This window comes from Mizuhopecten yessoensis, unplaced genomic scaffold (genome assembly GCF_002113885.1).
Source record: "Mizuhopecten yessoensis strain PY_sf001 unplaced genomic scaffold, ASM211388v2 scaffold5929, whole genome shotgun sequence".
NCBI classification, from domain to species: domain Eukaryota; kingdom Metazoa; phylum Mollusca; class Bivalvia; order Pectinida; family Pectinidae; genus Mizuhopecten; species Mizuhopecten yessoensis.
Genome location: NW_018406294.1, coordinates 105608 through 130806, shown reverse-complemented (window position 1 = coordinate 130806; position 25199 = coordinate 105608). Strand labels below are relative to the sequence as shown.

General features: G+C 37.6%; 1 protein-coding gene across 1 annotated transcript; it reads right to left on the bottom strand.

The window, feature by feature from the left end:
- Window positions 1–10: 10 nt before the first annotated feature.
- LOC110451310 lies at window positions 11–25175 on the bottom strand. Its single transcript, XM_021499240.1, has 3 exons — window positions 24977–25175; window positions 4107–4195; window positions 11–2160 (listed from the first exon to the last, which is right to left on the bottom strand). Exon 3 carries the CDS (start codon window positions 2001–2003, stop codon window positions 750–752), a length of 1254 nt encoding a protein of 417 aa, XP_021354915.1. The 5' UTR covers window positions 2004–2160; window positions 4107–4195; window positions 24977–25175; the 3' UTR covers window positions 11–749.
- Window positions 25176–25199: the final 24 nt, after the last annotated feature.

The window sequence follows — 25199 nt, the reverse complement described above, 5'->3', positions numbered from 1 at the left end:
CCCCCCCCGACAGGTCTTTGGATCCGCCACCTTAGTAACGATACATGAAATGAGGTATCCATACTCTCAGTTGACTACATATTGACAGGTAGGTATAAACATATATACAAACAACTTGTCCGCTCAATGACATATACGCGTGTAGGTATACACATATAAGCAAACCAACTTGAAATATCATAATATTTATAAAATACTCATTTAGCTCGGCAAAGTATTAGTTATCTTTAAAAAGTATAAAACAAACATAGATTTTACATAACGTAGATTTAATTTACCATCGAAAAACGAAATAAAATCGGACATAAAGAACTAGTTCACTCCCCGGTTGTTTTGAAAGAAACAACCCTACATAGGCAAAATATCTAGCATAGGACATACGGCAATGAAAGACAAGTTTAGATGAAACCTGAACGGTTGTAAGTCACCCATGGATCAAACTATCACAGAATTTAGCTGTCATGGAAGCTTCCGGTGTAGGAAATCCAAAACGAGGTCAGTGGACTAGCGGTTATGACGACGACACTCTTCAATATGTTCGGTCATTATCGGCACTTTCCTGGAATATGCACCAAACATAACATTGTATATTCCCTATACACAAATACCATATGAGCACTTTCTCCATCCCGAATTGATTGTTTTCGTGTAGTTTATCACAGACAGACTTTTTTTTATAAATCCGTAATACATTTAATTATCACGACGAACAGTTAATCCACTCGGAACAAACTTAACACAAATAAACATCACAAAATGTCGTCATCATCTGGTTCTTCGAGCGCTTTCTCCACGTCGATTATCCAGTTTTTAATCCAGTCTAGCTTTTCAACAGTCATCAGTTCGTTGTCCTGGATATACTTGGTCACATCATTGTAAGCGTAAGACTCGTTGACGTCACGCCAGGTATGCCACGTGTGTTCCGACCCGGCGTTGTCATTCACAACGTCTCCACTACCAACATCTTCAACTTCCATTTGTTGTTTGTCATTATGCGCATGCGCCGACGCATGCCCGTCATCCGGAGTTTTAGTGCTGTCCTTGGTCGTTGTTTTATTTTCCTTACCTCTGTCCTCGGAATCCTCCTCAACCTTCTGGTCAGGTTTGGTTTTATTTACATTTTCTTCTCTGTGTTTTGACCTGTTCGACTTAGATTTAGTCATTTTTCTTTGTTCGGCCTCGAACTGATTGTCAATCTCGTCTTTCAACTTTTTTAGTTTTTCTTTATATTGTTCCTCGTGCCAGCGTCGAAACTGTTCGATTTTCTTCCGAATGGAAAACGGTTCGTTACCATGGATTACACGAGATCGATGTCTCTCTGTTCGGTCTATTAATCCAATCTGATTGCTTTGTATATGTAATTTTGAATTATTTCGGTCCAAGTCGGACTTTTCCGATATATATTTATTAGGTTTCCTATCAAATCTTGACTTCCTTTCTATGTATGGGGAAGAGGACTGGAGTTTCGTGATAGTCTCGTGCGCAAACGAGCCCTGTCGCATGTGCGAGACTTCCACAATATTGGTGCCCCCGTGAGCGAGACCCCCCATCTTTGTAAAATTTTCCTTTCCGGCCAGAGTATATTCCCGGCCAGGTAGAGGAGACATGCCGTCCATTTTGGAAATGTGTGTGTTCATAATGTATGGCGTTGATACGTCATGGAGGCGGGAAATCCCAAGCGCGTTTGTATACGGCGTCTCGAGAGCTTCGTGTGTCGACGTGGCGTTGTTGATATAAGGCGTCGCTATTTCTTTCCGGTAATTATGCGATCCGTTGATTGGAGGAAGCATGGCATACTCACTCGCGCGCTTTTGAACATTTTTGGCACGCTTTTTCATAACCATTTTAGCACGTGTTCTTGGGTTGGCACTTGTCTCCAATGAGTCTTTAATGTTATAGGTATCTGGGTTGTCTGGCCGGTGTGAGGGGGAAAAGGAACCCTCATCACTGGCGATCGTGTACTTCAACATAGTGGACGACGGCTGCTGATGGTTCAGATACATCTAAACCAGTAGTGACGTCACAGCTATATAAAACGGTACTCTTCGTAGATTATCACCTCAACATTAATCCAACTCAACAGAAACACACATATAGGGCACCATCTTTACAACTGTCATGGCGGACCACTCTAATCGAAATAGCAATTGTCTTCCTCATCTGAAATATATAAATGGTCATGATTAATTGGCTTGTATTGGTCGATAAACTGACACCCGACGTTACAAACTGTAAACATCAACTACGTGATATCTGATTGATCTTACAGACGTCATCGTGTAAAATAAACGTACAATTTACAGCAAATGTGAAGGGTTGCATGGTAATAGACCCTTTGCCTGTAATTATTGCCAGTGATGTTTTTGCGGACGTATCGAGTAGGTACAGTATTAGATGACATTTGTGAACTAAATACTACTATACATAGAGAGAGTGACATCAGGTACAATTAAGGTACATACATGTATCTCCGATTCCCGAATAAGCATAGCACTTATATACTTGATTCTTTGAAAGCGTGTGATTAAAATGTAAATATTTACCATCGTATGGCGTTGCCACTATATAACCCTACCAAATTCAGTTGGCATTCATTTGGGCTATGAATGTCATGGACGGATTTTCCTTTTCAAGATTCAGATTGTAAGACACATCGGAGAGTAGACATTAGTTAGTGACAGTGATATTAACTTCCAGATCACAATTTAGAAAATTCTCGTCGATGTTTCGACGTTGTGTTAATTATGATTATTTTACTATATATTTCATATCACATAGGAAAGCTAATGAACGGGCACAATATTTTTTTTCACACAATACACATAGTATATGTATACAAAAAAAGTATATAACATAAACTGCATTTATTTCAAAACATTTATGAAACAAATTATTTCAACTTATATTAATCACCCTTGTTTGCCCGGATGTTAGCGCGAGGGGAGTCTTAATGTGAGAGGAAACCGGAAACCTTCATGAACATATGCTTGAACAGATTCGTTGCAAAATGGAATTCCGGTTCCATGCGAAAATTTGTAAGATAAATCTAACGAGAAAAAAACTGTGAAATGTTTAGATTAATATCACTGAATGTAGAGGTGAAGGGTTTAGATTTTTACTTCGAAAAATGGGTACAGGTATTCTCTGCAAAGGCTGTGAGTCGAATGATAGGGGCTCTCACAGGCAGGCAATATGCTGGGAGGAAGGAGGGTGCATGGAAAACAACCACAGGAGTACAGCGTTTTATGTCGTTTATATGTGTCAGGTTATGTGACGACGAGAGTCAGTGACATGTTGTAACCTGGACACGTTAGAGGAACATTTTACCCGGTGACATTACTAGGATACTAATATCGCCTTACCAACACCCATCATCAGCGACAATACACCAGAAGTGGTTTGCCTTATTATTGGAGGAAGAAGAAGCTGAGCGTCGAGCAGTGAGCAGTAAGGACCCATTTGGTGGACTTAAGTTCGTCATGGTCCAAAGATAAAGCCTTTTATCTTTCTTATTTGGGAGAAAGCTCTCCTTTAACTTGGTCTCCATGACTAGTTTATTTTAATGTACATGTTGTTCTAAATGTTGGTTTCATTGATACAGTATACATGTATCTGATGTCCACCTATGATATCTAACCTTTAACAGCTGTTTCTTCTTCGTTTCGATTGGTCTGATAAAACTCTGCACTGGAGAAGTGAAATGGACGTCAAAAAAGCGAAGAATGTTATAGTCTTGTTTGTGATTGACGTGAAAAACGAAATTCTCAGTTAAGGTTATCGCATTTCTGTTAATGTTTTCATTTGTATATACCCTAACTCTACCACAACTGATCTGCAGTAAACCGTTTTTGATATTCCTTTAATTTCTACAGCAGGAAAATCTAACTTAAAACATGTATGCTCACTTCTAGCCCAAGTGAATTCACGCATACTAACTATAGTCTACCGTCACACAACAACTCTGTATTCTCATTAAATGTCGTCGAGTGCAGTTTGCTGAAAACAATTAAAATACATTGTGACTATTGTTGTGTTAAAAACAATATCTGACTAACGTCAAATTTGACATATCTCATATATAGACAGAGACGCGTTGTTAGTCTTACCTTTAAAACTCCCGGGGGTCGGGACGATCAGGCCCGACTGTGGTGTCATGTTGTCCACGCTCAACCGCCCCAATATTATGTTCACACATCTGAAACACACGAGAAAAACAGTTGTGTTGGTATTTAATCCATGATATTCTCCCATGTTCGATTGTCAGTATATCCCGTGTACAAACACACACACTTGTACACACGGCCCATGTTAGGTGAATGCTTTAGACAACTAACGAACCGTCCAAGAGGATTTTTTTCACACAAACCTTTGAATAACAATGGTTGTCACTCTAAGGATTATCACAAGACAAGCTATTTGGTACGATGTCAGTCTTTTTTTAAAGGTTTTCTCTTTCGTTTAAAGGCAAGCGAACAATTAAGTTTTAACACCAATAGAACTATACGTTATCCACTGGGTAGTGTTGGTGTTAGCAGCGAGATCCATATCGGCTTGAAAACAGCGGTGGGGTTATTCAGGGTAGTAATTGTTGTCTTATGAGAGAATTGTCTCCCGTCACTATGTTACTTAGTACTGCACGAGGTCAGTCAGGCGGAACACACATTACGAATGAATGGCCTCGCACAGGTAGTGGTTCTCCGTAATTACTGACCCCGTTTTAATAATTTAATTACAAACAATAGGATAGGGTTTTCAATAGACACTGTGTATATAATACTTCTACAACGCGTATCTTTTAAACATAGTGTATACGTGTGGGGGATCTATTTATTTATAATATCATTGTCAACAAATTGGGAAAAAAATGAAATTGAAATATGGAATTTGGATATCTTAGTAGCTCAAACAGTCCTCAAATCAACTAATCTATTTTGAGATGTTAGAAAGCCAATGAATTTGGACTTTACATTAAAATCTTCTTTTTTATTTTTATTTTTGGAAATAGTCATCTAAAATTCAAATGACATACATGTATCATAAGTAATATTGGATATCAGTTTATCTGTGTTGGTTAATAGACAAAACAATTAATTTCACTTGTTACATATACATATATATATATACAACTGAATTAAATACTGAGACACTAAAATGTTTGAAATAAATAAAAAAACGATTGTTTATACCAGTCCAATGCATCCTTTAGTACACGTTCCAGGACAATGACGGAGCGATATTTGACAGGAGGGTTTTAAAAAAATATGTAAAGTGAGATGATCACACGTGAACATTACAGTCTGTAGGGGGTCGGTCATCGATACATGTGATCACGTGATCATTAGAGTATTGTGGGGAATCACGTCCACAGACGACCTACACGTTACCTAGACGGAATATCACTGTAGACCCCCTGTCAAGGGTTAATAGGAAAACCAAAATCGTGAAAAAATAACATGAAATCAAGGTAGCCAGTCAGAAGCTGATCAGGGTCACGTGATGAAACGGAAACGTAGTTACATTTCCAGACTACGCGGTATGCCGGGATGGGTGTTCCGGATTCTGGAATTCATGTATTTAATAGAAAGGTTTTTTTCACATTACACTGAACCTGTTTTTTCTTGAATTTTGATTTGCTACAACGTTGATATAACATTCCATCGGAACAAACGAGACACGCAGTACACTGTGCAGGATACAACTGACCAGGTGACCTTGACTTTGACCAAAGTACATACACCACATGTGAAAACAATAGTTATTATGAAATATTAAATATATATACTTACGACCAACTTCAAAAATAGCAGTATTCATCCTTCACGAGGTTCTCAAAATTATTTAAAATACTGTTTGATTTTGTAGCAAATAAAAAAAATAAAAAATTGAAATGTCAAAATACACATTTACAAATAAATTTGATGAGCCCTGTAAAGGATAAAAGTTGTTCGATATATATATAATGTTTGTTTAAATAGCTATTTATATATAAGACACACCTCACTGTACACTGATAAGGACATTTTACCTCAAATAATGATAAATAATAATAATAGTTCGAGGTTCTTATTCACCGCTTTATCACAATCTAGTTCGTAGGTCGTCTCAAAGCGGTTCACAAATTATTATCCGTTGTTATGGGGCCTTTGCAACCAGACAACATACAGCCGGTGCTGACATTTCGGCGCTCACAGCTATTCTTCATTTTTTAACAGGATTCTTACACAAGTATTTTTGCTCTTGTTAGGTAAACTCTTACTTACTTTTGTTCATTTTCCAGATAAATCACATTCTGAGACTTGAGATTAACCTACTATATCTTGCCATAATTTATGCATACAGTACACTGTATTCCAGTACATGTTCAAATGATGTTTCTTCTAATATTGCATGTTTTGTATATAAATAAATATTAGTTTTTGAATAAAATACCATATACATATATAACACAATTTCAAACTTGTGAGATACAAAAAGTTTTATATCATTTTCTTTTGGACAGAACACCACTTTCTTTCACAATCGCTTTCATTCTATTTGCGAAATTTGAAATTTCAACGTTAACCTGTGATACAAATTGACAGATGGCTCACGCCTCGCATCATATTTAAAGTTTTTACACGAAAATATGGATATGGACTTTGTAGGCATGCACAATCATTCATGTCCATGGGTACCAATGATACTTATATAATCGTCACAGTGACCTAATTATGAAGCACCCCATAACGTCTGATCTCTTCATACCCAGTTTGGAGTCTCTATATAAAAACCAGTAAGATATGAGATGAACAAACGAACGTCGCCATGTTACAAAATGTCCTACAAACGACGTCGTAATTTGTGACCATCACTGTTAACAGCTCCATTTTTTTAATGAATATTTTTGTGAAATCTGATGCTTATTCATATGAAAATTCAGCTTAGATATAATCTATGATAATTTAATCTCGCTTGTAACAAACCTTTTCATTGGCCTAAAAAAATATGTTATCAGCCCATACCATAAAAAAATGACGTCGCCGTTTGTAACGTCGCTTCTGATTGGCTGATACAGCGGCGTAATAATTTCTAAGAGAAAATAGTCCATCAATTAAAGTTGATTTCCAAAGGGATTGTGTATAGTAGATTAAATTATAAGGATTAACTTGAATATATTTTTTATGTTATGGAGCTACATGTATAACACAAAAAACAGGAGTGTACTCTCATCATGAACCGCTTCGTGGTTTATTTAGAGTACACTCCGTTTTTTGTGTGTTTTAAAGCTCCATAACATAAAAATATATTCAAGTTAATCCTTAAATATTATATTTATTGCGGCTTCATCAGATGGATTTTATCCTTTTACGGTATTAACTTGTATTCAGTTTTATATAGGGATGGGCATGGAGTACTTAATATGTACCGAAAGTGTTGAGTTGAGATATTTCAATGGGATTAAATGACAAATAAGGTGACGTGATTCAGGCAATTAACCGGCGTTATGACGTCAGAGCCACAATAGATGCTGTTATCCTACATCACTCTCACGTGAATTTCTTCCGTGAACACAAACATTATGTTCCCTTAGTAGGTATAGGCGCGTCCAGTACAGGGAACCGAAATAAAATAAAGACCCGGACGGAAAGTTTAAATCCAATGAATATACGTGTTTCCACGTGTTTGCAGAAATCCAACCACAAATTGACAGGTTTTATTGGAGGGTCATATTGCTTCTACAGGTAGGTTGGCTCACACAACACAGCAATTAAAAAACACCTTAGTAGGTATAAACAGTGAATTCAAAACATATGCGATCAACTGAACAGCTTAGTGAAATGTTTTCATACTTGATTAGGTAAGCTTTTTACCTGCGAATCACCTGATTAGATTTCTACCTCGAGATTACGTCATACGATCCTTCATTTGAATCGATACACCAGAAAAACACACTTTAGAGTATTCTAGTATAACATTTGAATAAGCTTTCAATAGTTGAGGTTACGTTAAAGGTTTTTATTTGCTATCGTTATTCACTCCATAAAGAATTGCCTCCTGTATGTGAGATAATGAACTAACCTCCCCATTGTCGGGAGTAACAATATGATGCTAATGCGTATAGTCATGTTTTTGTTGTCGGGATGATGTTCTGCAATGCTCCACGACTGTCGATATCTCATACAAGTTGACTATTTGAATAAGTGAACGTCAGTGTGGCACGGTCGTGAGAATAAAGACGGGATTTTGCCATTTTTTAATTTTCGTTGTGCGAAGAGACGAAACAGCAAAACGGAAAAACATCAGTTACCGCCAAGTTGACACAGTGGATAGCGCACTCACATATAAACAAGACGACCGGGGTTCGATTTCCCGATCGGACATAAAAAGGTTTTGGGACACCTGTCCTACCTCATTGGTGTTTTCAGGTACTCCGCTGTATTCCCAGATTAAGACCCCCTGTGTTCTTCTATTCGGATCAACCGTGAAGTGTGATCAATAAATTCTACATTAAAATAAAGTAAAACCTTTAATGTAGAATTTGCTCATTATATTTTACACACATAGACTAGCTCCTGTCTGCGACCAGAGGTACAGATGTACTACACGTGTACGTAACCTGACGCTGTGTTAATAGGCCTTGTATTACACGTACAGACAGAAGTAGCCCAGGTAAGATAGAACATGCGGTACATTATTCATGCCGCACAGTAACTAAAGGTACAACAAACAGTTGATCAATGTAATGAATATTCATAAGTGTCTATTCGTCAATGTCTATGGGGTATAGAAAAGATTGCAACTTTACGTTTAAAAGTCAATAGTAATGTCGATATATGCACATGTGTATTGATACACAGGGAAAAGAGCACGTTCATGTTTACTGTGGGCCGGTCCGGTACTTTCAATACCAAAATAATCGGTATCATACCACGTTACTCAAACAATCCCAGTATAGTAAATACCATACCGCATTACTCAAACAATCCCAATATAATTGGTATCATACCGCGATACTCAACAATCCCAATAAAATTGGTACGATACCGCGATACTCAAAACAATCCCAATGTAATTGGTATTATACCGCAATACTCGACAATACCAATATAACTGGAATCATACCGCGATACTGAACAATCTCAATATAATCGATAAGAAACCGCGATACTCAACAATCTTAATATGAATATCCCGATGTCATCCCTTTTTTTGTAAATACTCTTTCTCGAATTTTAGATGTCTTGCAGTTTTTAACACATTTTCATGTCTCATACCTTAATATCTGCGAGGGCATGTACAGGGGTAAGTACTGTAAGTACGTAGCTCTGTAGGTACAGAACAGACTGCATGGTGATCGTAAGAGGCGACTAATGTGGGCCCTGGTGAATCGGGGCCCTGCAGGTACAGGAACAGACTGCATGGTTATCGTAAGAGGCGACGTATGTGGGCCCTGGGGAATCGGGGCCCTGTAGGTATAGAACAGACTGCATGGTTATCGTAAGAGGCGACTAATGTGGGCCCTGGGGAATCGGGGCCCTGTAGGTTCAGAACAGACTGCATGGTTATCGTAAGAGGCGACGTATGTGGGCCCGGGGGAATCGGGGCCCTGTAGGTATTGAACAGACTGCAGGGTTATCGTAAGAGGCGACTAATGTGGGCCCTGTGGAATCGGGGTTCTGTAGGTACAGAACAGACTGCATGGTTATCGAAAGAGGCGACTAATGTGGGCCCTGTGGAATCGGGGGCCTGTAGGTACAGAACAGACTGCATGGTTATCGAAAGAGGCGACTAATGTGGGCCCTGTGGAATCGGGGCTCTGTAGGTACAGAACAGACTGCATGGTTATCGTAAGAGGCGACTAACGTGGGCCCTGTGTAATCGGGATGTTTTCTTCTGTGTCCGCTTTTTAGGGAATTTTGAATATTTTAGTAAAGTTAAAAATTGATATCTTTTCTTATTTCACTTTCTTACCCCTTCTTCCCCGCGGTGTCCCCCTCCCCCGTCTTCCTATGACATTGGCCGTCGCGAGGTCGTTAAACAACATACAGTTTCTAACATGTACAGTATGTATATATATTAAAACACATCTATTAATATTAAGGCAAACAAACCTGTGATTTGAACTTATAATTCGAAACGCGTGTTTACTCAATCTTTTTGTAAAATAAATATGTATATGCGGAATGATCTCGTATAAAGAGACTGTTAGTTTCATCACATCTCGAGTTAAGCTGTCAATACATTTGTATTAATAATTTCTGACTGTAGGACCCCATTTCTTAGGTATAAAGATGTATGTGTATATTAGTTCTTTGATGTTATTGTACCCGAAATATCGGTTATGACATTAAAGTTCGGATCTTGCCAAAGATAATTTGTCTCCTTATCTAAGCAGTAAATATTCATGATCTACATGTATCTATTTATATATAACGTACACAACTGTAAGCATGAACAAATGACACTCCCTAAACCTCTATCTTTAGCTATGTTCCATTAATTAAATTGTATGAGCCCCAAAATACACAGAAAAAACCTGACTACTGTGAACTAGTTTGGTTAACACATGTTTCACTGTCTACGATATCCTGTCGTTCGATTTAGACAATTTTCTCACCTTTTTATCCCGAGTCGTTCGGTTTAGACAATTTTTAGTGTTATCCCTTTGTCATTTGGTTAAGGAAGATTTCACTATTTTGTCTTGTTTAGTTTAGACATATGTCACCTCCTTGAGTTGTTCGGTTTAGAGAGGTTTCACTGTTCTGTCTGGTAGTCGTTCGGTTTCAACATATTTTACTATGTACATCCCCTTGTTGTTTAGTTTAGACATATGTCATCTCATTGAGTTGTTCGGTTTAGAGAGGTTTCACTTTCCGTCTGGTAGTCGTTCGGTTTCAACATATTTTATTATGTACATCCCCTTGTTGTTAAGTTAAGACATACTGTATCTATTTTATCCATGAGATGTTCGGTTAACAGAGGTTTCGTTATTTATTTCCACCAGTCGTTTGGTTTATAGTGATATCACTGATTAAATCCTCTTGTCGTTCGATTACCAAAGAATTCACTGTTAATCACCATGTGCCGTTCTATTTAACTTAGAGAGTTTCACTAATTCCAATCTTGGTCGTTCTGTTTAGAAAGGTGTCAATGTTTATCTCCCTGTGTCGTTCTGTTAAGAGGGTTTAACTAATTCCAATCTTGGTCGTTCTGTTAAGAAAGGTGTCAATGTTTATCTCCCTGTGTCGTTCTGTTTAGAGGGTTTCACTATTACAATCTTGTGTCGTTCTGTTTAGACAGTTTTTGCTATCCATGTCCCGGGTTTTCACGCTGTTTATATGTTTGGTTGTCATGGTTTGCACTGTCCATGCAGTTTACTCATATTAAGAAGAACTCTGATAGTCCGGAATCTCCCTGGCATCTAGGAACTTTTAAAGTAACACGTGTAAAATAAAATGATATCACGAGTAATCGTAAATTTGTAAACAAAATAACATAATCTGGTGGTATACAATACTTACACGAATGATAATTTCTAAACATAAAGCTTAATACTTGTCGAGGTAACCCTCTGAATAGATCTTCAACTTGGTCCAATTACCTAAAATGTTATTGGATTAATCCCATATCATTTTGCGACACAAAGCCGGGTGTGCTTCAGAGCAATCGTATCAGCTACAATTTATGTATATATTGACACTACTGCTTTATCAATATATGTGACCTCTCGAGCGATCGAACAAAATTAATTGGAATCTTTTAAATCTTTATATTACTTGAACACCGAAGTGCTATAAGAAAGTCAACGCAGGGCCAACACACTGCTTACAACTATGATAAATTATGTCACCATACCTATCTGCTCGGATATTTCATTAGGCTATTATAGGCTATTATGGGATATAGATTATTAAGTATGAGACTTTTTTTCCAGACCACGGTCCTGAGTTCTGTACGACGTATAGCTTTGTCCACACTGTACTATGACTCGGCGTTATCGGTTTTAAGTGTATACGTAAGGTGCATTTTACAGTTAATAAAAATAGCCAGAAGTATGGCCTATAAAATATTGATAGTGACGACGATGTTAACAAGATTTAAACAAACATAGTGGTAAGTTTGAATAATAATAAAACGACTGTTCCTTGTTACGAAACACGAGGAGAAACCACACATTGTACAGGTACGTTCAGTCATAAAATTCCATTTATAGGTACTGTACATATGTAAACCAACAATACAGATGCTAGAAAAACAATGACACATATCAAATTTAAGGAACAGATATACAAGTGATTACAAAATGAACTATATGTAGTGTTGGACTTAAAGATTACGTTTGGGTTATTGGTGCTTTGCGTCCTGTTTACAACTATGGTCATTTAAGCACCTGCCAGGTACTGGTGGTTGAGGGAAACCGGAGTACCCGGAGAAAAGCCACTGACCTGCGCCCAATACCTGGCTACTACTCCAATTAGGCCACGAACCTGCATCCAAGTGGTGACGGGCTGATGGGGTTCATAGATGGTCGTACACCTTAAGCACCCTACGCCTTTAAGGTTGAGAAATTACACAAATTTCAGTATATTTCTAGTAATTCAGTTATTATATAGGTTTGATTATCAAGTCATGATCAGGCCTGTCTCTTTCTTATTAAAACAATGAAAATGTGGGAAGGGAAATTGTGTGGATGGTGGAGAGAGGGGAATTTGTGCAGGAAAAAGTGTCGGCGTGTGTGGGGGGTTGCAGAGATTTTGTGTTAAAGGTAGGTATAATGAAGGAGGGATGTGTTTGTAGGGAGGGGGAGGGGAGGGGAAGGGAGAGGAGGGGAAGGGATATGATGAGTGTGGGTACGTGCGTAGACGAATGAAAGGGCTGGGTGGAAGCTGGAAGGAGACGAGAGAGAAAGGGAGGAAGGGTGTAAAATAATACCAACATACGCCCGTACGTATTAAATATCCTACTCTGTGGTGTTAACCATTACTCAATTTAATTTTGGAGCAAAAAGCCGTTTAATAGGATTAGTAACACATTCAGGAATAAGCACGCGACACTAAGGTTGTGTGCGGTGTATACTTTGTAGATAGAGCGATAACAGCACTACTGGACCTACATTTGTATGTATACAGAACCCAGGGTGGTAACTATTTACATACCAGCTAATCGATAATATCTCCGGCTGATAAAGAAAGCTTAAGTTTAAGTCGATCATGTTTCAGATAAATATAAGGAGGATTTCATTAAAAGTATTAACGCATTTCAATTAGAAACCAAAGAGCCGTTTAGCAGCACTCATTACCTATATACGGGATAATGACATGTTTAATCGACCATAGCGGCACACGCTTCAGGAATAATAATTATCCCAAAGACCTTTGTCCGTGATAATTAAATATTGATTAAACCGGACTGTATGATCAAGTAAGTTCAGGATACAAGTACAACGTAAAGACTTCGTGTTAAGTGAAAGATTGTTTTTGCCGATTTTTTGGGGGTTGTGAATGCGAGAGAGAAAGACTGTGAAAGACAGGCGGCCGGGAAGCAGGAGGATGAACGAGGGCTATGGGAGATGAAGAGGTCCTAATATTGCCAGTACAGCACGTAATTGAATTAAGCTCAACACATAATCCTTCGATTCTCTGTGTATCATGTTGGTATCTACGCTCCTGCAGGTCGGGATTGAGACACAATTAACCCACCTACTGGTACTGAACCTCTTAAGAGGCGACTGATGAAGGAACCCTCTACAGAATTGGAGAGTGGCTTTTGTGTCCGCCACTTGAGGATACAGAAGTGACCAAAATAAGTCTGTTGCACTTATTGCCACATGTAGGATCTTGTTATTTTCTCTCTACTTTCTAACAACACCTTTGTTTCCTAGTGTCCTACTTAGCAATACCTCACATTTGGCCGTGGTGTTAAGCGTTCGCCGAAGTGAGGAAGACAATAGGTTCTCTCCCCAGCCCGGGACATACCAAAGTTCTTCAAAATGGCGATTGTTATTCCTTGCTAAACGTTCAGAATTTAGGATAATCGCAATAACTGGTTCATTTTTTGTTGGTGTAATGAGACCAGGTGAAATACTGTGCCGCGTGCCTTCGACATGGTATTTCAGTGAGGTAGCACTATAAAGTCGACATCAGATCCGCGCTATCACAAGGAGGCAAATACACAAACATAACGCCTCCAGCATACATACAAACATGCTAGCGTACATTATACATATGGAAGTGCCTCTTAAATGACCTTATCTGTTAAAACCCAAATGGTATATATACGATTATTAGATACATTGTTCGCGAGGAGAACTTGTTCCGTTTGATAGTCCCAAATATTATAGGCATAAAAACTAGCTGGCAATCCATTACATAAATTACCATGATTATCACCTATCCAATATACGATACAGGATATGATTAAATTCAGGTTTACATCATGAACATTGACTCATTTATTAACAAGTCGCCTTGGATTGACATTGTAAAATGATTGCTATAGAGAGATCGTAGGTCATAGCACACAATCTAAGGACTATAATCTCTCGTACTGTGTTCAGCTTAACACCTCGTAATGAAACTCTACTTCATTGACACATTCTCTATAAAGGTTTATATTGTGTCGGATCTCAACAGCTACACACATTGATATTCTCACCGCTGGGTCGAGTCGTGCACATTTCCATAGATAAGTTGGTTTCAGCCTTAAAGTGAAATTTACCTTGATCGTAAAACTTGTTAACTGTGTTCAATATTTAGGAAAAACTTAGGTAAGCTACACATGTATTAAAACACATAACGATGACGTCACTAACCTCTGTTTGTACTACACTGTACCATAGCATGGTGTACATCGTAGTATAGTTCGGTTTTACTATGTTTATCGTCCTATTAACAGCTACTGTAATTTATGGGCAAAACCCCTATATGTACAATGTATACTGTATGTGTGCGTGTTTGTATGTGTACTAGAAGCGGTATGTTGGTGTATTGCCTCCTTGCGATAGCGCAGTTCTGATTATGACTAACGCGTGCTATCTCACAAAAATAATAACACCATGTCGGGACACACCCAAGTAATAATAGCACAATATGCTCTTTCATATACAGTAATACCAAACACGTAGATACGAAAGAAACACAGGGACCTGATCAAATGTTACATCTATATTTGGACCCAATCGGAAGTGTTCAGAGTAATTTTACACGCATAGGGGTTTAGATCAAACTTTGGTAAAACACACAGAGATGCCTATTCTGTCTTTGCGTATTGAAGAGTTATCTTCTCTTGGGAGCAGGTATTGATTGTTACGTCACTTGTTTGTGAGAATAACGTCATCAATTTTTGAGAAAACGACGTAATTTTCTCACACATACCAATGACGTAGCAATCAATACCTGCTCCAGCGAGAAGATAACTCTGCAATACGCAAAGATGGAATTCCGTCTTTAAGGGTGGCACTTTTCCCAAAAAAATGATATTAACCCCTAAAACGCGTAAACTTACTCTGAACACTTCACGTCAGACAAAATGTTTTATCATCATTGGGGATGGCGTTTTACCGAAAGTAGATCTAAACCCCTGCAACGTGATATTGCCCTGAACACCTTAGTTCAGGTCCAAATATTCTCAGGTCCCTGTGACTTACACGGCACGCGGTCGGTATTTCATTTAACAGTAGCAGAGGAAATAATGTCACTCGTACGTCTACACTAGTGATCACGGATTTCAAACAGAACGATTACTTCACACCTTCTTAATATATCAGAACTCGGATTAAGTGACGTCAACTATGCTTGGAGTAGTGTCAAGAGTCCAAGGGGCAGTCTGAGGTCCTCACCGCGCGATTTTACTCCGAAATTCTTTTGGTGATTGGGACGTTTTCAGTCAAGTGTTTTCCGAACGACAACAAGAAAGCTTGCGTTATATGACAACTGTATTTTAAAGTCAACACTTTAAAGATTTCGATTGGATACTAAACAAATAAGAATTCAAAATTTATTCCATTCGATTAGCAATAACATATACTTGTTAACTTGGTTTTTAAACATTTGTTCCGGTATTAACGCAAATCGGTTACATACATATTGCATGAAAACAGCTTACATTAAATATGTAACCGGTTGGCGTGAATGCCAAGCACGAGATCACAGGGAGATCCTAGTGCACGCCATTGTAAGGACCTTCATTAGTTCTATGTTAATTTGACACTTTCTCTACTGTTCTGTTATCTGTTGGAGTGAAAGTCTTGTCAACAGTAAATGCTTCTTGTGGAACTTCTGATTTAAATTTCAAACAGATGGATTTGAGATAGTCCTTTCAAGGTAGGATCTCGTTTACTATCCGAGAAATAACGATTATATACATGAACTGCAAAAATCCTAGATAGCTACCTGACAACTCTCTTTATTATCACTCTCAAAATAACAATGAACACATGTGGACCAATAGGAACCTTCATATGGAATGTAAGAATGGTCTGTCAAATACCTATTAGAAATAGTGATAACAAACTTGAACTGTCAAAATCAAACATGACTGCCTAGTTGCAATCTTGTATTGCCAATCAGTTTTAAAATAAAATATGCATAATTGGTAACCTACATAAATATGGGAAAGATCCGTTTTGTACCTCTTGAGACTTAACGATAACAAAAACAAAAACTTGAACTGTCAAATTCTAAGACTGGCTGGCGGCCATTCAGTTATTTTCAAAGGTCTAAAAATGAAAGAAGTTCAAAAATGAAATTTGAGAAAGAACTGATCAGTACATCTTGAGGAATCGCGATAACAAACCTGAAGTTAAAATATCCAATATGGATACCTAGCAACCATCTTATTTTTTTTCGATATGCCTTAGAATAAAACATGCACAACTAAGGACAAAACCTTCATATGAAATAATAGAAAGATCCGTCGTTCAGTACTTCTTGAGTAATAACGTTAAGAATTGATTAAGGACGGACGATGCGCGATTTGAATAACCCTTCATCTGATGGTGAGATAAAAAGTCCACTTCCTCACTTACGTATTTTTACATCCTCCCCTTGCATATTTTCGAGATATCCTTCAGCAGCCGACTACATGACTTTGTCTTGCCTGTTATGCTTGAAATTCTACACCGCACCCTCCAACTTAACCCCACCCCTAACCCTACAACCTCATACTCACAAACATCCCGACCCCACATCTGGAGCTTCACCCTTTTGACTGGACCCAATTTCAATTTGTCTCCCCAATCAGCTCCTATTGGCTACGGCAATGTAAAATGTCTGTTTCAGTGCAAAGAGGATATTCTGGCAAGAGTCTAGTAGAAGACTTCAGTAGAGATTGAAAAGAAAATACATAATTTTAGCAGGATTTGGTGTACCTACACGTAATTGTACAGCTAGGTAGACTAAACAGTAGTAGTAAATATGTTGTTCAACGAAGCAACAAACATGATACATGTACAAAATGCTAAATATTTCGATTAAACATTAATCTTTGTTTACAGCTTGACCACATAAAGTGCCCAGCGGTCAACCAACCATCTGTTTATCGATCCTGACCAATACAACATGTAGCCAGGATTATTTAGGGGTTTCCATCTCCTCGGCCACAGGGAAAGTACACAGTCACGCGGAGAACGCGGGTGTTTGTGAACACTTTTATAAGATTTACCAAGTAGCTCGATAATCAATGAAGTAGCGGGCAACCCGAATGTCTATATATACAGATATACAGCGGACATGTCGACTGCTAAGTGTCCATACAGGACGTAGTATATAGAAAATTAAGGATCTCCGTTCCACTGCACTGTGGTATTTCATATTTACAGTGACCTCCCCTTAATTCCATTCCATTAACTAGGTAGGCCTACCCGAGTCTGTTTAAGCGATAGTATAACAATTTGAAGTGATCCTAGATTTTGAATTTCGGTCTAGCCCTGCTTACTCTCTACACTGAGAATACTGTTGCTGTTTTTTTTTATCTTTACTATTTGTTCCACGTTTAACTGTCTTTTCAGAAATGAATTTTCAAAGCTATAGATAATCATGCAAGAAAATCAGTTTATTACGCGTAGTTACAGTTTTTGGTAATGGTACGAGGATCTTTAAGAAGTTACGCGCATTTGACGATGCTCCTGGAGCCGCATTTCACACTGAACATCTGTTAGAATTCGTGCAGAATAGTAGCACTTGTAGTGGGCGGATCGATCGAGTGGTGAACACTCCGGCCTTCCACGCAGGCGACCGGGGTTCAATCCTCGAAGTCGTCATACGCATGGATATTCAGAGAAAGTGTTTTTCTCCTGCCAATACAACTCCCACAACCCAGGTGGAGTATAAATTGGTCTGGGGTGGATGTTGCGGTATCTGTGTTGTAGCATTCAAGCGAGGTGGCACTATAACTGATACCGTTGGAAGCACGGTCCCACTAAAAACATAACACAATACATCCCCAGCACACACAGGGAGATATTAGCCAGGTGGCATATAACTAGTAGTTAGCGCCTGATAAGGCAGCTCCTGCGAATTCCTCAAAATTGTATTGATTAACGTATATGCTAATTATATTGGTTGTATACATCTATGTTATGTACTATAACGCGCTTTAGAGTAGCTTAGTTTAGCTAGATAGGGCGCTATATCAAATTTTGTATATTATTATTATTGTAAGTGGTCTTCGTTTGGGAGAAATAGACGTATTAAGGTCGGCTCATTCATTTCTATATTTCCCAAAAACTACGGTCATGTGGCGACACAACCTCTCCTTGAGTTGCTTTGCTCTTCGCCCCATTCACCTCTGTAAGACGTCCCCTGAACAACCTCATTTGATCTCGAGATCATAAGATGCCGTGCTATTTCAGACAGAATCTAGCTGAAATTGCGAAGATATCTACAACAGTCAATTTCTTTATTATTTAATTCAACAAACTGCATCATTGTCTACCGCTGTGACGAAGTAACGAAAGCGAAAATAAGATGTTTCTTTTCCGGCGGCGATGCGACATTTCCATCTGTAACCGTTGTCAGTTGTGATAAAAAATATATTACAAGCACCTGTATTGACATGAAATTGCAGTGCGTTTTAGTCACTTAATAACCAAATGAATAAAGCAAATGATTGATTCACATGCTTGCAAGCATGGAATAGTTCCTGACAACGGTCAAAATTGAAAATGCCGCACCTGTATTTGTATATATTAAAGAGCAGTGTCTTGTGATCACTTCATAATACCAAATGATATTTACAGTGAAGTCTGGACCACTGAAAAATCGCCACGTGACTTACATTTACTGAAAAGAATTTGACCAGTCAAATTGGTACAACGACGAGACGTAACCAGTATAAGGATTATAATAAATTTAATCCGTATTTACGTTTATACTGTAAAGAAATGTTGTAATTATAGTATTTAATCCCTGTACAAAAACATATAATCTGGTATTAATGTCAGTTTTTTGTACGTGTATATAGCATTGCATATAACTTACAAGCAATAAGTCGATTAATAGGTTGCAAAACATTTTCATATCCTTTTAAAGTTCCATTGGATTTCTATTTTTAGTAAACTATGGTCACTTTATGGTCAGTTAAGAGGATAAGAAAGGTCAATAACAATGCAATTTACCAAAGCGATCACCTGCCAAACAGAACAAAGCTGTTATATTTCTATCGGTATTTTTGTCGTGTGTGCAGCAGACGATACCTTCTAGACACAAGGTAAAACTGTACTGTCGTTTGAGTGTTTTAGTGGCGTTATGCTCATTTGGTTGATTAATAGAATCTTACATGGGTCTTGTCCGAGGCCAGGGATATCTTAACTCGTGTGTAAGAATTTGGCTGGTCGACACGAGGCTTGCCGAGTACTTTCCAGCCAAACTCTTACACTATGGGTTGAGATATCCTGGTCTATGGAACAGACCCATGTTTGATTGTTTTTTCTCAGATACTTACAAATAAACATCGATCTGATTCTTCCGCCAACCACAAAACCCTAGGGTTGAGTCGGAGGATTCCCCATTCGCAACAAGGGTATGACATCACGGAAACAATACAATGACGTCACGTCGACAATTCATTATTATGACATCATGACGCGTGCAAGCTGTTTTTCTTTACCCCGTGTGAGATTAAGAGAAAAAGAAATTTCAGCTCGATGGGTAAGATTTTTGAACATGAGGCTTTGCCGAATGGTTAATTTCAAATATCTCCTGAGGGACGCGTTTTTGTGATTTCTGAGCTAAATGCTTTTCCATGCCTATGAATGTAGGAAAGTTAGCGCAAAACTCTCGTCAAGCATCAGGTTTTAATAAATTTGAAAACCCCTTATGTGGAAGTTTTCTCTCCTAACCCCCCCCCCCTTTCCTACCGTAGCAAAATAGTTATAATGGTTAACTGAAAGAACTGTGCTATCATCAAGACATATGTGACAAAACTGACGTAACCCTGGTAACACTGCAGAAAGTGATGACGCGTTGGTAATGTTGTCTTTCTAGATAGGTAAACTAGCTTCATTTTTCCCACTCTCAAAAAGGGAGATGGAAGTGTGAAAGAAAATGCTACACGTATTTGAGTTTAACCAACACAGTACGGATTGACAATCCTCACACGTATATGCAAGCATAAAACAAAAATACGTCTGTGAATAATAAATATATATAAAGTACATTTGTACTACTACAAATGATAGGTGACAATAGTATCTACTAGAACAGTGTAGATGGGGGTTGGAGGGGTGTTTAAATGTCGTACCAGGTTCTAGTCTATATTAAAAGGATTTGTACACTATTGTAGTTCTATAGCTCAAAATCTGAAGATTAAAATCTTAATATGACGACGGTACAGCACAGTTTGTATTGTCAAGGAGATCTAACTATAAACGAAAAATTGGACTCCTAGGATGCTGAACCATCCATATCGAATAAACATTATCAAAATATTGACATTTTCCGAAAATTCCGATATTTTATATCATTATAATTTGAGATAAATTATGTTTAATCTAATTGAGACATTAACTACTACAGTATTGCACGGGGATATCGCCTAATCAATCTCATATGTAATGAGATAGGCGGTTATTAATTGGACGCGTGTAATGGGATATCTGTAAGACTTCGATCTTTCTATATGATATTGTGTATATCTTTTATACCATATAGGCCCGGCTATTGTAACAGGACGTATACTTGTCCATGTGTGTGTGTTTTCTTATCGCTATGAAATGTATCAAATTATATATAACGGGGTCGGTACCGCCGGGCAGCACCACTAATATGACATTATATGTAACCATATTTGATAGAAATCTTGTTAAAAATGTCATTTTATATTAATGATTTTAAATAGATATAAGTTGACTTTATTTCAATGTATGGCTAAACTGTCACTTAAAAAGAGAAAAGTAAAAAAATGTAACGATAGTGGAACTTTAGATTAGAACTTTGATCTATATCAATATCGTGCCAACTGTCGAGTTCCGTATCATATTCACCGTAGTACGGTATATACTTTAGGTATTGGCATGTTACAGTGTACCGGTAATAAAACAGCCGACAACTGAAATAAGTCTATAACATCGTTTAAAATATTTTTCTTTAAATTTCCGTTTAAAAAGTCTTATGTGTATCGCATTTTATGTCAATACATGTAAATAATACTGAAAAGTCAAATGGAATAATAATAATATGCCTCATACATTGTATTACACGTCTCTTCCGAACTACAATTGTATTCAGTTTGAAATTCATTTAAAGTAATCTTGAAACTAATCATAATTCACATAATTCATATACATTTTGCAGTCAAACATCCCTGACCTCTGAGTGACCAAAATAATATTGTCGGACTCCCCGAGGGTGGCTTATAGGGTATAAAGTAGGTTTGGACATGTACAGTTGCACCGACCTTACACTAAGGAACAGTAGCTCGGTTAGCTTCGTACAGTCTACACTTATTTGCCTTGATATACGGCTTTACGTTATCCTCTAACATGTCAGAGTTGTTATCTAGTGGTAAATTATCTGTAGGGCCATCAGAAGGCGTTAACGTTTGACACCATGACAGTTGAAAAGAACACGTATTTATTTTTTTAAATAACAGGATTTACAATCCTTTCTCAGAGGAGGAATATTTAACCCACTGGCAAATAATTCAAAGACTAGTCAGCTTAAGGCGTCGTCGTCAAGTTTAAATTGTGATATTTAAGAAAAGACGTCAAATTGAATATACTTTTGAGTTCATTTTTTATTAAATATTACCACTATTCCATGTACAGGTGCATTCATTAGGGGATTTCAATAGTGTTTATCAAAGTATGTTTGATGACAAGTTTGTACTTCTCACTAAGCTGAACAGACTTTTGCTACCCGGTTCAGGTATTTTAATATACCTGTGTAAATGTGTTCTACCTTGACGCCGCATAGACCTACAGTTGTCCAGCGGTTAAAAGGTAAAAAATAGATTGTCAAATTCTATTTGAACAAGAGCTAGACAAATGTTTGCGAATGTCATTCTTTTTACTCGAGAGATATCATCTATAGTAACGGCATTTCCAATGCGATGACATTCGGACTAGTTCAGTTTAAAATTAAGCATACGCTTTCTTGCAATCTAAACGCTGTCGCTGTAAAGCCACTTATCTTGTTGTTCCAGTATATATATATATCCTGCCAGTGTTTTGGATATCGGATTTGCTCCAAATCTAAAACTATCCTAGTATTTCAATGGTATCGTAATCCATATTAACTGTATAACAATTCAGTTAATTTATCTATTTCACACTTCAGTCTGTTAAGCTGTATCCCAATCAAGACATTTCAGCTGTATCACATTTTAGTCAATTCAGCTGTATCACATTTTAGTCAATTCAGCTGTATCACGATTCAGTCTGTTTAGCTGTATCACAATCCAGTTAATTTCATTATATCACAATTCAGTCAATTAAGCTGTATCACAGTCAAGTCAATTTAGCTATTTCACAATTCAGTCAATTAAGCTGTATCACAGTTAAGTCAATTTAGCTATATCACAATTCAGTCAATTTGGCTGTATCACAATCCAGTTAATTTCACTATATCACAATTCAGTCAATTAAGCTGTATCACAGTCAAGTCAATTAAGCTGTATCACAGTCAAGTCAATTTAGCTGTTTCACAATCCAGTTAATTTGGCTGTATCACAATCCAGTTAATTTGGCTGTATCACACAGTAAAGTCAATTTAGCTGTATCACAATTCAGTCAATTTAGCTTTATGACAGTTAGGTCAATTTAGCTGTATACAATCCAGTTAATTTATCTAAATCACATTCCAGTCAATCTAGCTGTATCACAATCCAGTTAATTTAGCTATATCCCAATTCAGTCAATTTGGCTATATCACATTCCAGTAAATTTGGCTGTATCACACAGTAAAGTCAATTTAGCTATACCACAATTCAGTCAATTTAGCTGTATCACAGTTAAGTCAATTTAGCTGTATACAATCCAGTTAATTTATCTAAATCACATTACAGTCAATTTAGCTGTATCACAATCAGTTAATTTAGCTATATCCCAATTCAGTCAATTTATATGTATCCTATTCTAGTTAATGTATAGCTAAATATCACAACCCATTCAATTTTGCTGTATAATAATCCATTTGATTAAGTTGTATCTAAATTTTAATTTATCACAATCCATTCGATTTAGTTTTATAGTAATGCATACATTACGCGGTGGACCAAGAAAGTGTGCCGATATACGAGGCGTCATTTTATAAAACGGAGTCACGTTAACGTTATCACGGCCCAGTAGTTCAGACCGTCTCTTGCGTAAAGACAAGCATCTCATTTTGTACTATATCCTTTTCAAAAAATTGTAATTTATAATTTAGATGTATGTATACAACAAATGCAAAATGTTTTAAATGTGCAGATATTTTTAAATGCATTTCACCGCTCAAACACAAGTGTATTCACCTCAGCTTAACTTCGTGTGGAAACCACGAACAATTAAACACTCGAAGCCTGTTTTGTTAGATCAAAGTATGTCACTAGATCCCTAATAGCCTTAGTTTAACAAACTATGACATCGCCATGGCACTGTCCGTTTGTAATCAACGCAATTTGTTCTTTGATAAAAAAAAATGAAACCGATTTTAAAAGCAGAAAACTGATGTAATACAACAAAGTATACCAATTAACTAATTATCTACCCTATTATTTTGCACTCAGATACACAGCCACAACCTGCAGCGAAGGATACACACAAAACACAGAAATACACTTGTGTCTCCTACATTAAGGATATCAGGAAATACATTGTTTTGTGATATTGGATCGAAGTGTTGCAAGTCATACGTGAATACGGACGTTTGAAACTTCTACTGTATTCAGAATATGTTTTCCGTCCTGAATAGCGGGAGGTTGTCAGCAAACATGTCGATTAAGTTATGCTGTTTGAGGAATATCGTTTACACTGTTGATGGAGACAATTGAAACAAGAAACACTATTGATTTTATATATTTACATCACTAATAAGTGTAGATTTAAAATGTAAACATACATATTGATACTAGCAGGCAGTATGCACTGTTAAACGGAGTGACATAATATTGTTAAGCTAAATGTGGAATCAATCACTGCACTGTGTTCAGTTTTTACATGCTGATGTTTGATAGCTTTGCCTTGTTCGAGTAACATCCATTCTGATCACACAGATTGAGGCAGGTCGGTAAGCCCCAATTGTCAAAACTATCCTTCTGTGAGTACACAGTTCATTTGTAACGGAAAAGGATAGCAACAGCTGGACCGGGATTCGAACTCGGATCCTTAACATTCTAGGCAGATGCTGTAAGTGCTACCTGGTTACCGACAATCGAATCTTACTACTGTTTTACACACGTGCTCGTTACATTGGCAACATTAGCCGACATGCTTTAAATCTACTCCCCTTTCAGACCGTATTACATATAAGTGATTCTGACAAGGTATAATTAAACTTAATACAGGTATACAGTGTCTTACCTGTCAGTCAGATGTTAAATCCCCACCTGTCTGTGCTACCGCCGAGGTTAATGGATAAGGATATGTTATCTTCTACATAAGAAAACGATATCTGCAGGTAACCACCGGTATAGACACCACCGTAAATCGAGATTTTCCCCACACACATATAACGGTAGCTCTTGTCGCCTGTGAATGGAATCTTTGTGGTAAGGCAGGTGTATTTACAGCTCGTTCGATACAC

What these genes read in the sequence shown, in the direction of transcription:
- LOC110451310 (XM_021499240.1), bottom strand. Translation starts at nt 2,003, where the DNA reads ATGTATCTGAACCATCAGCAGCCGTCGTCCACTATGTTGAAGTACACG.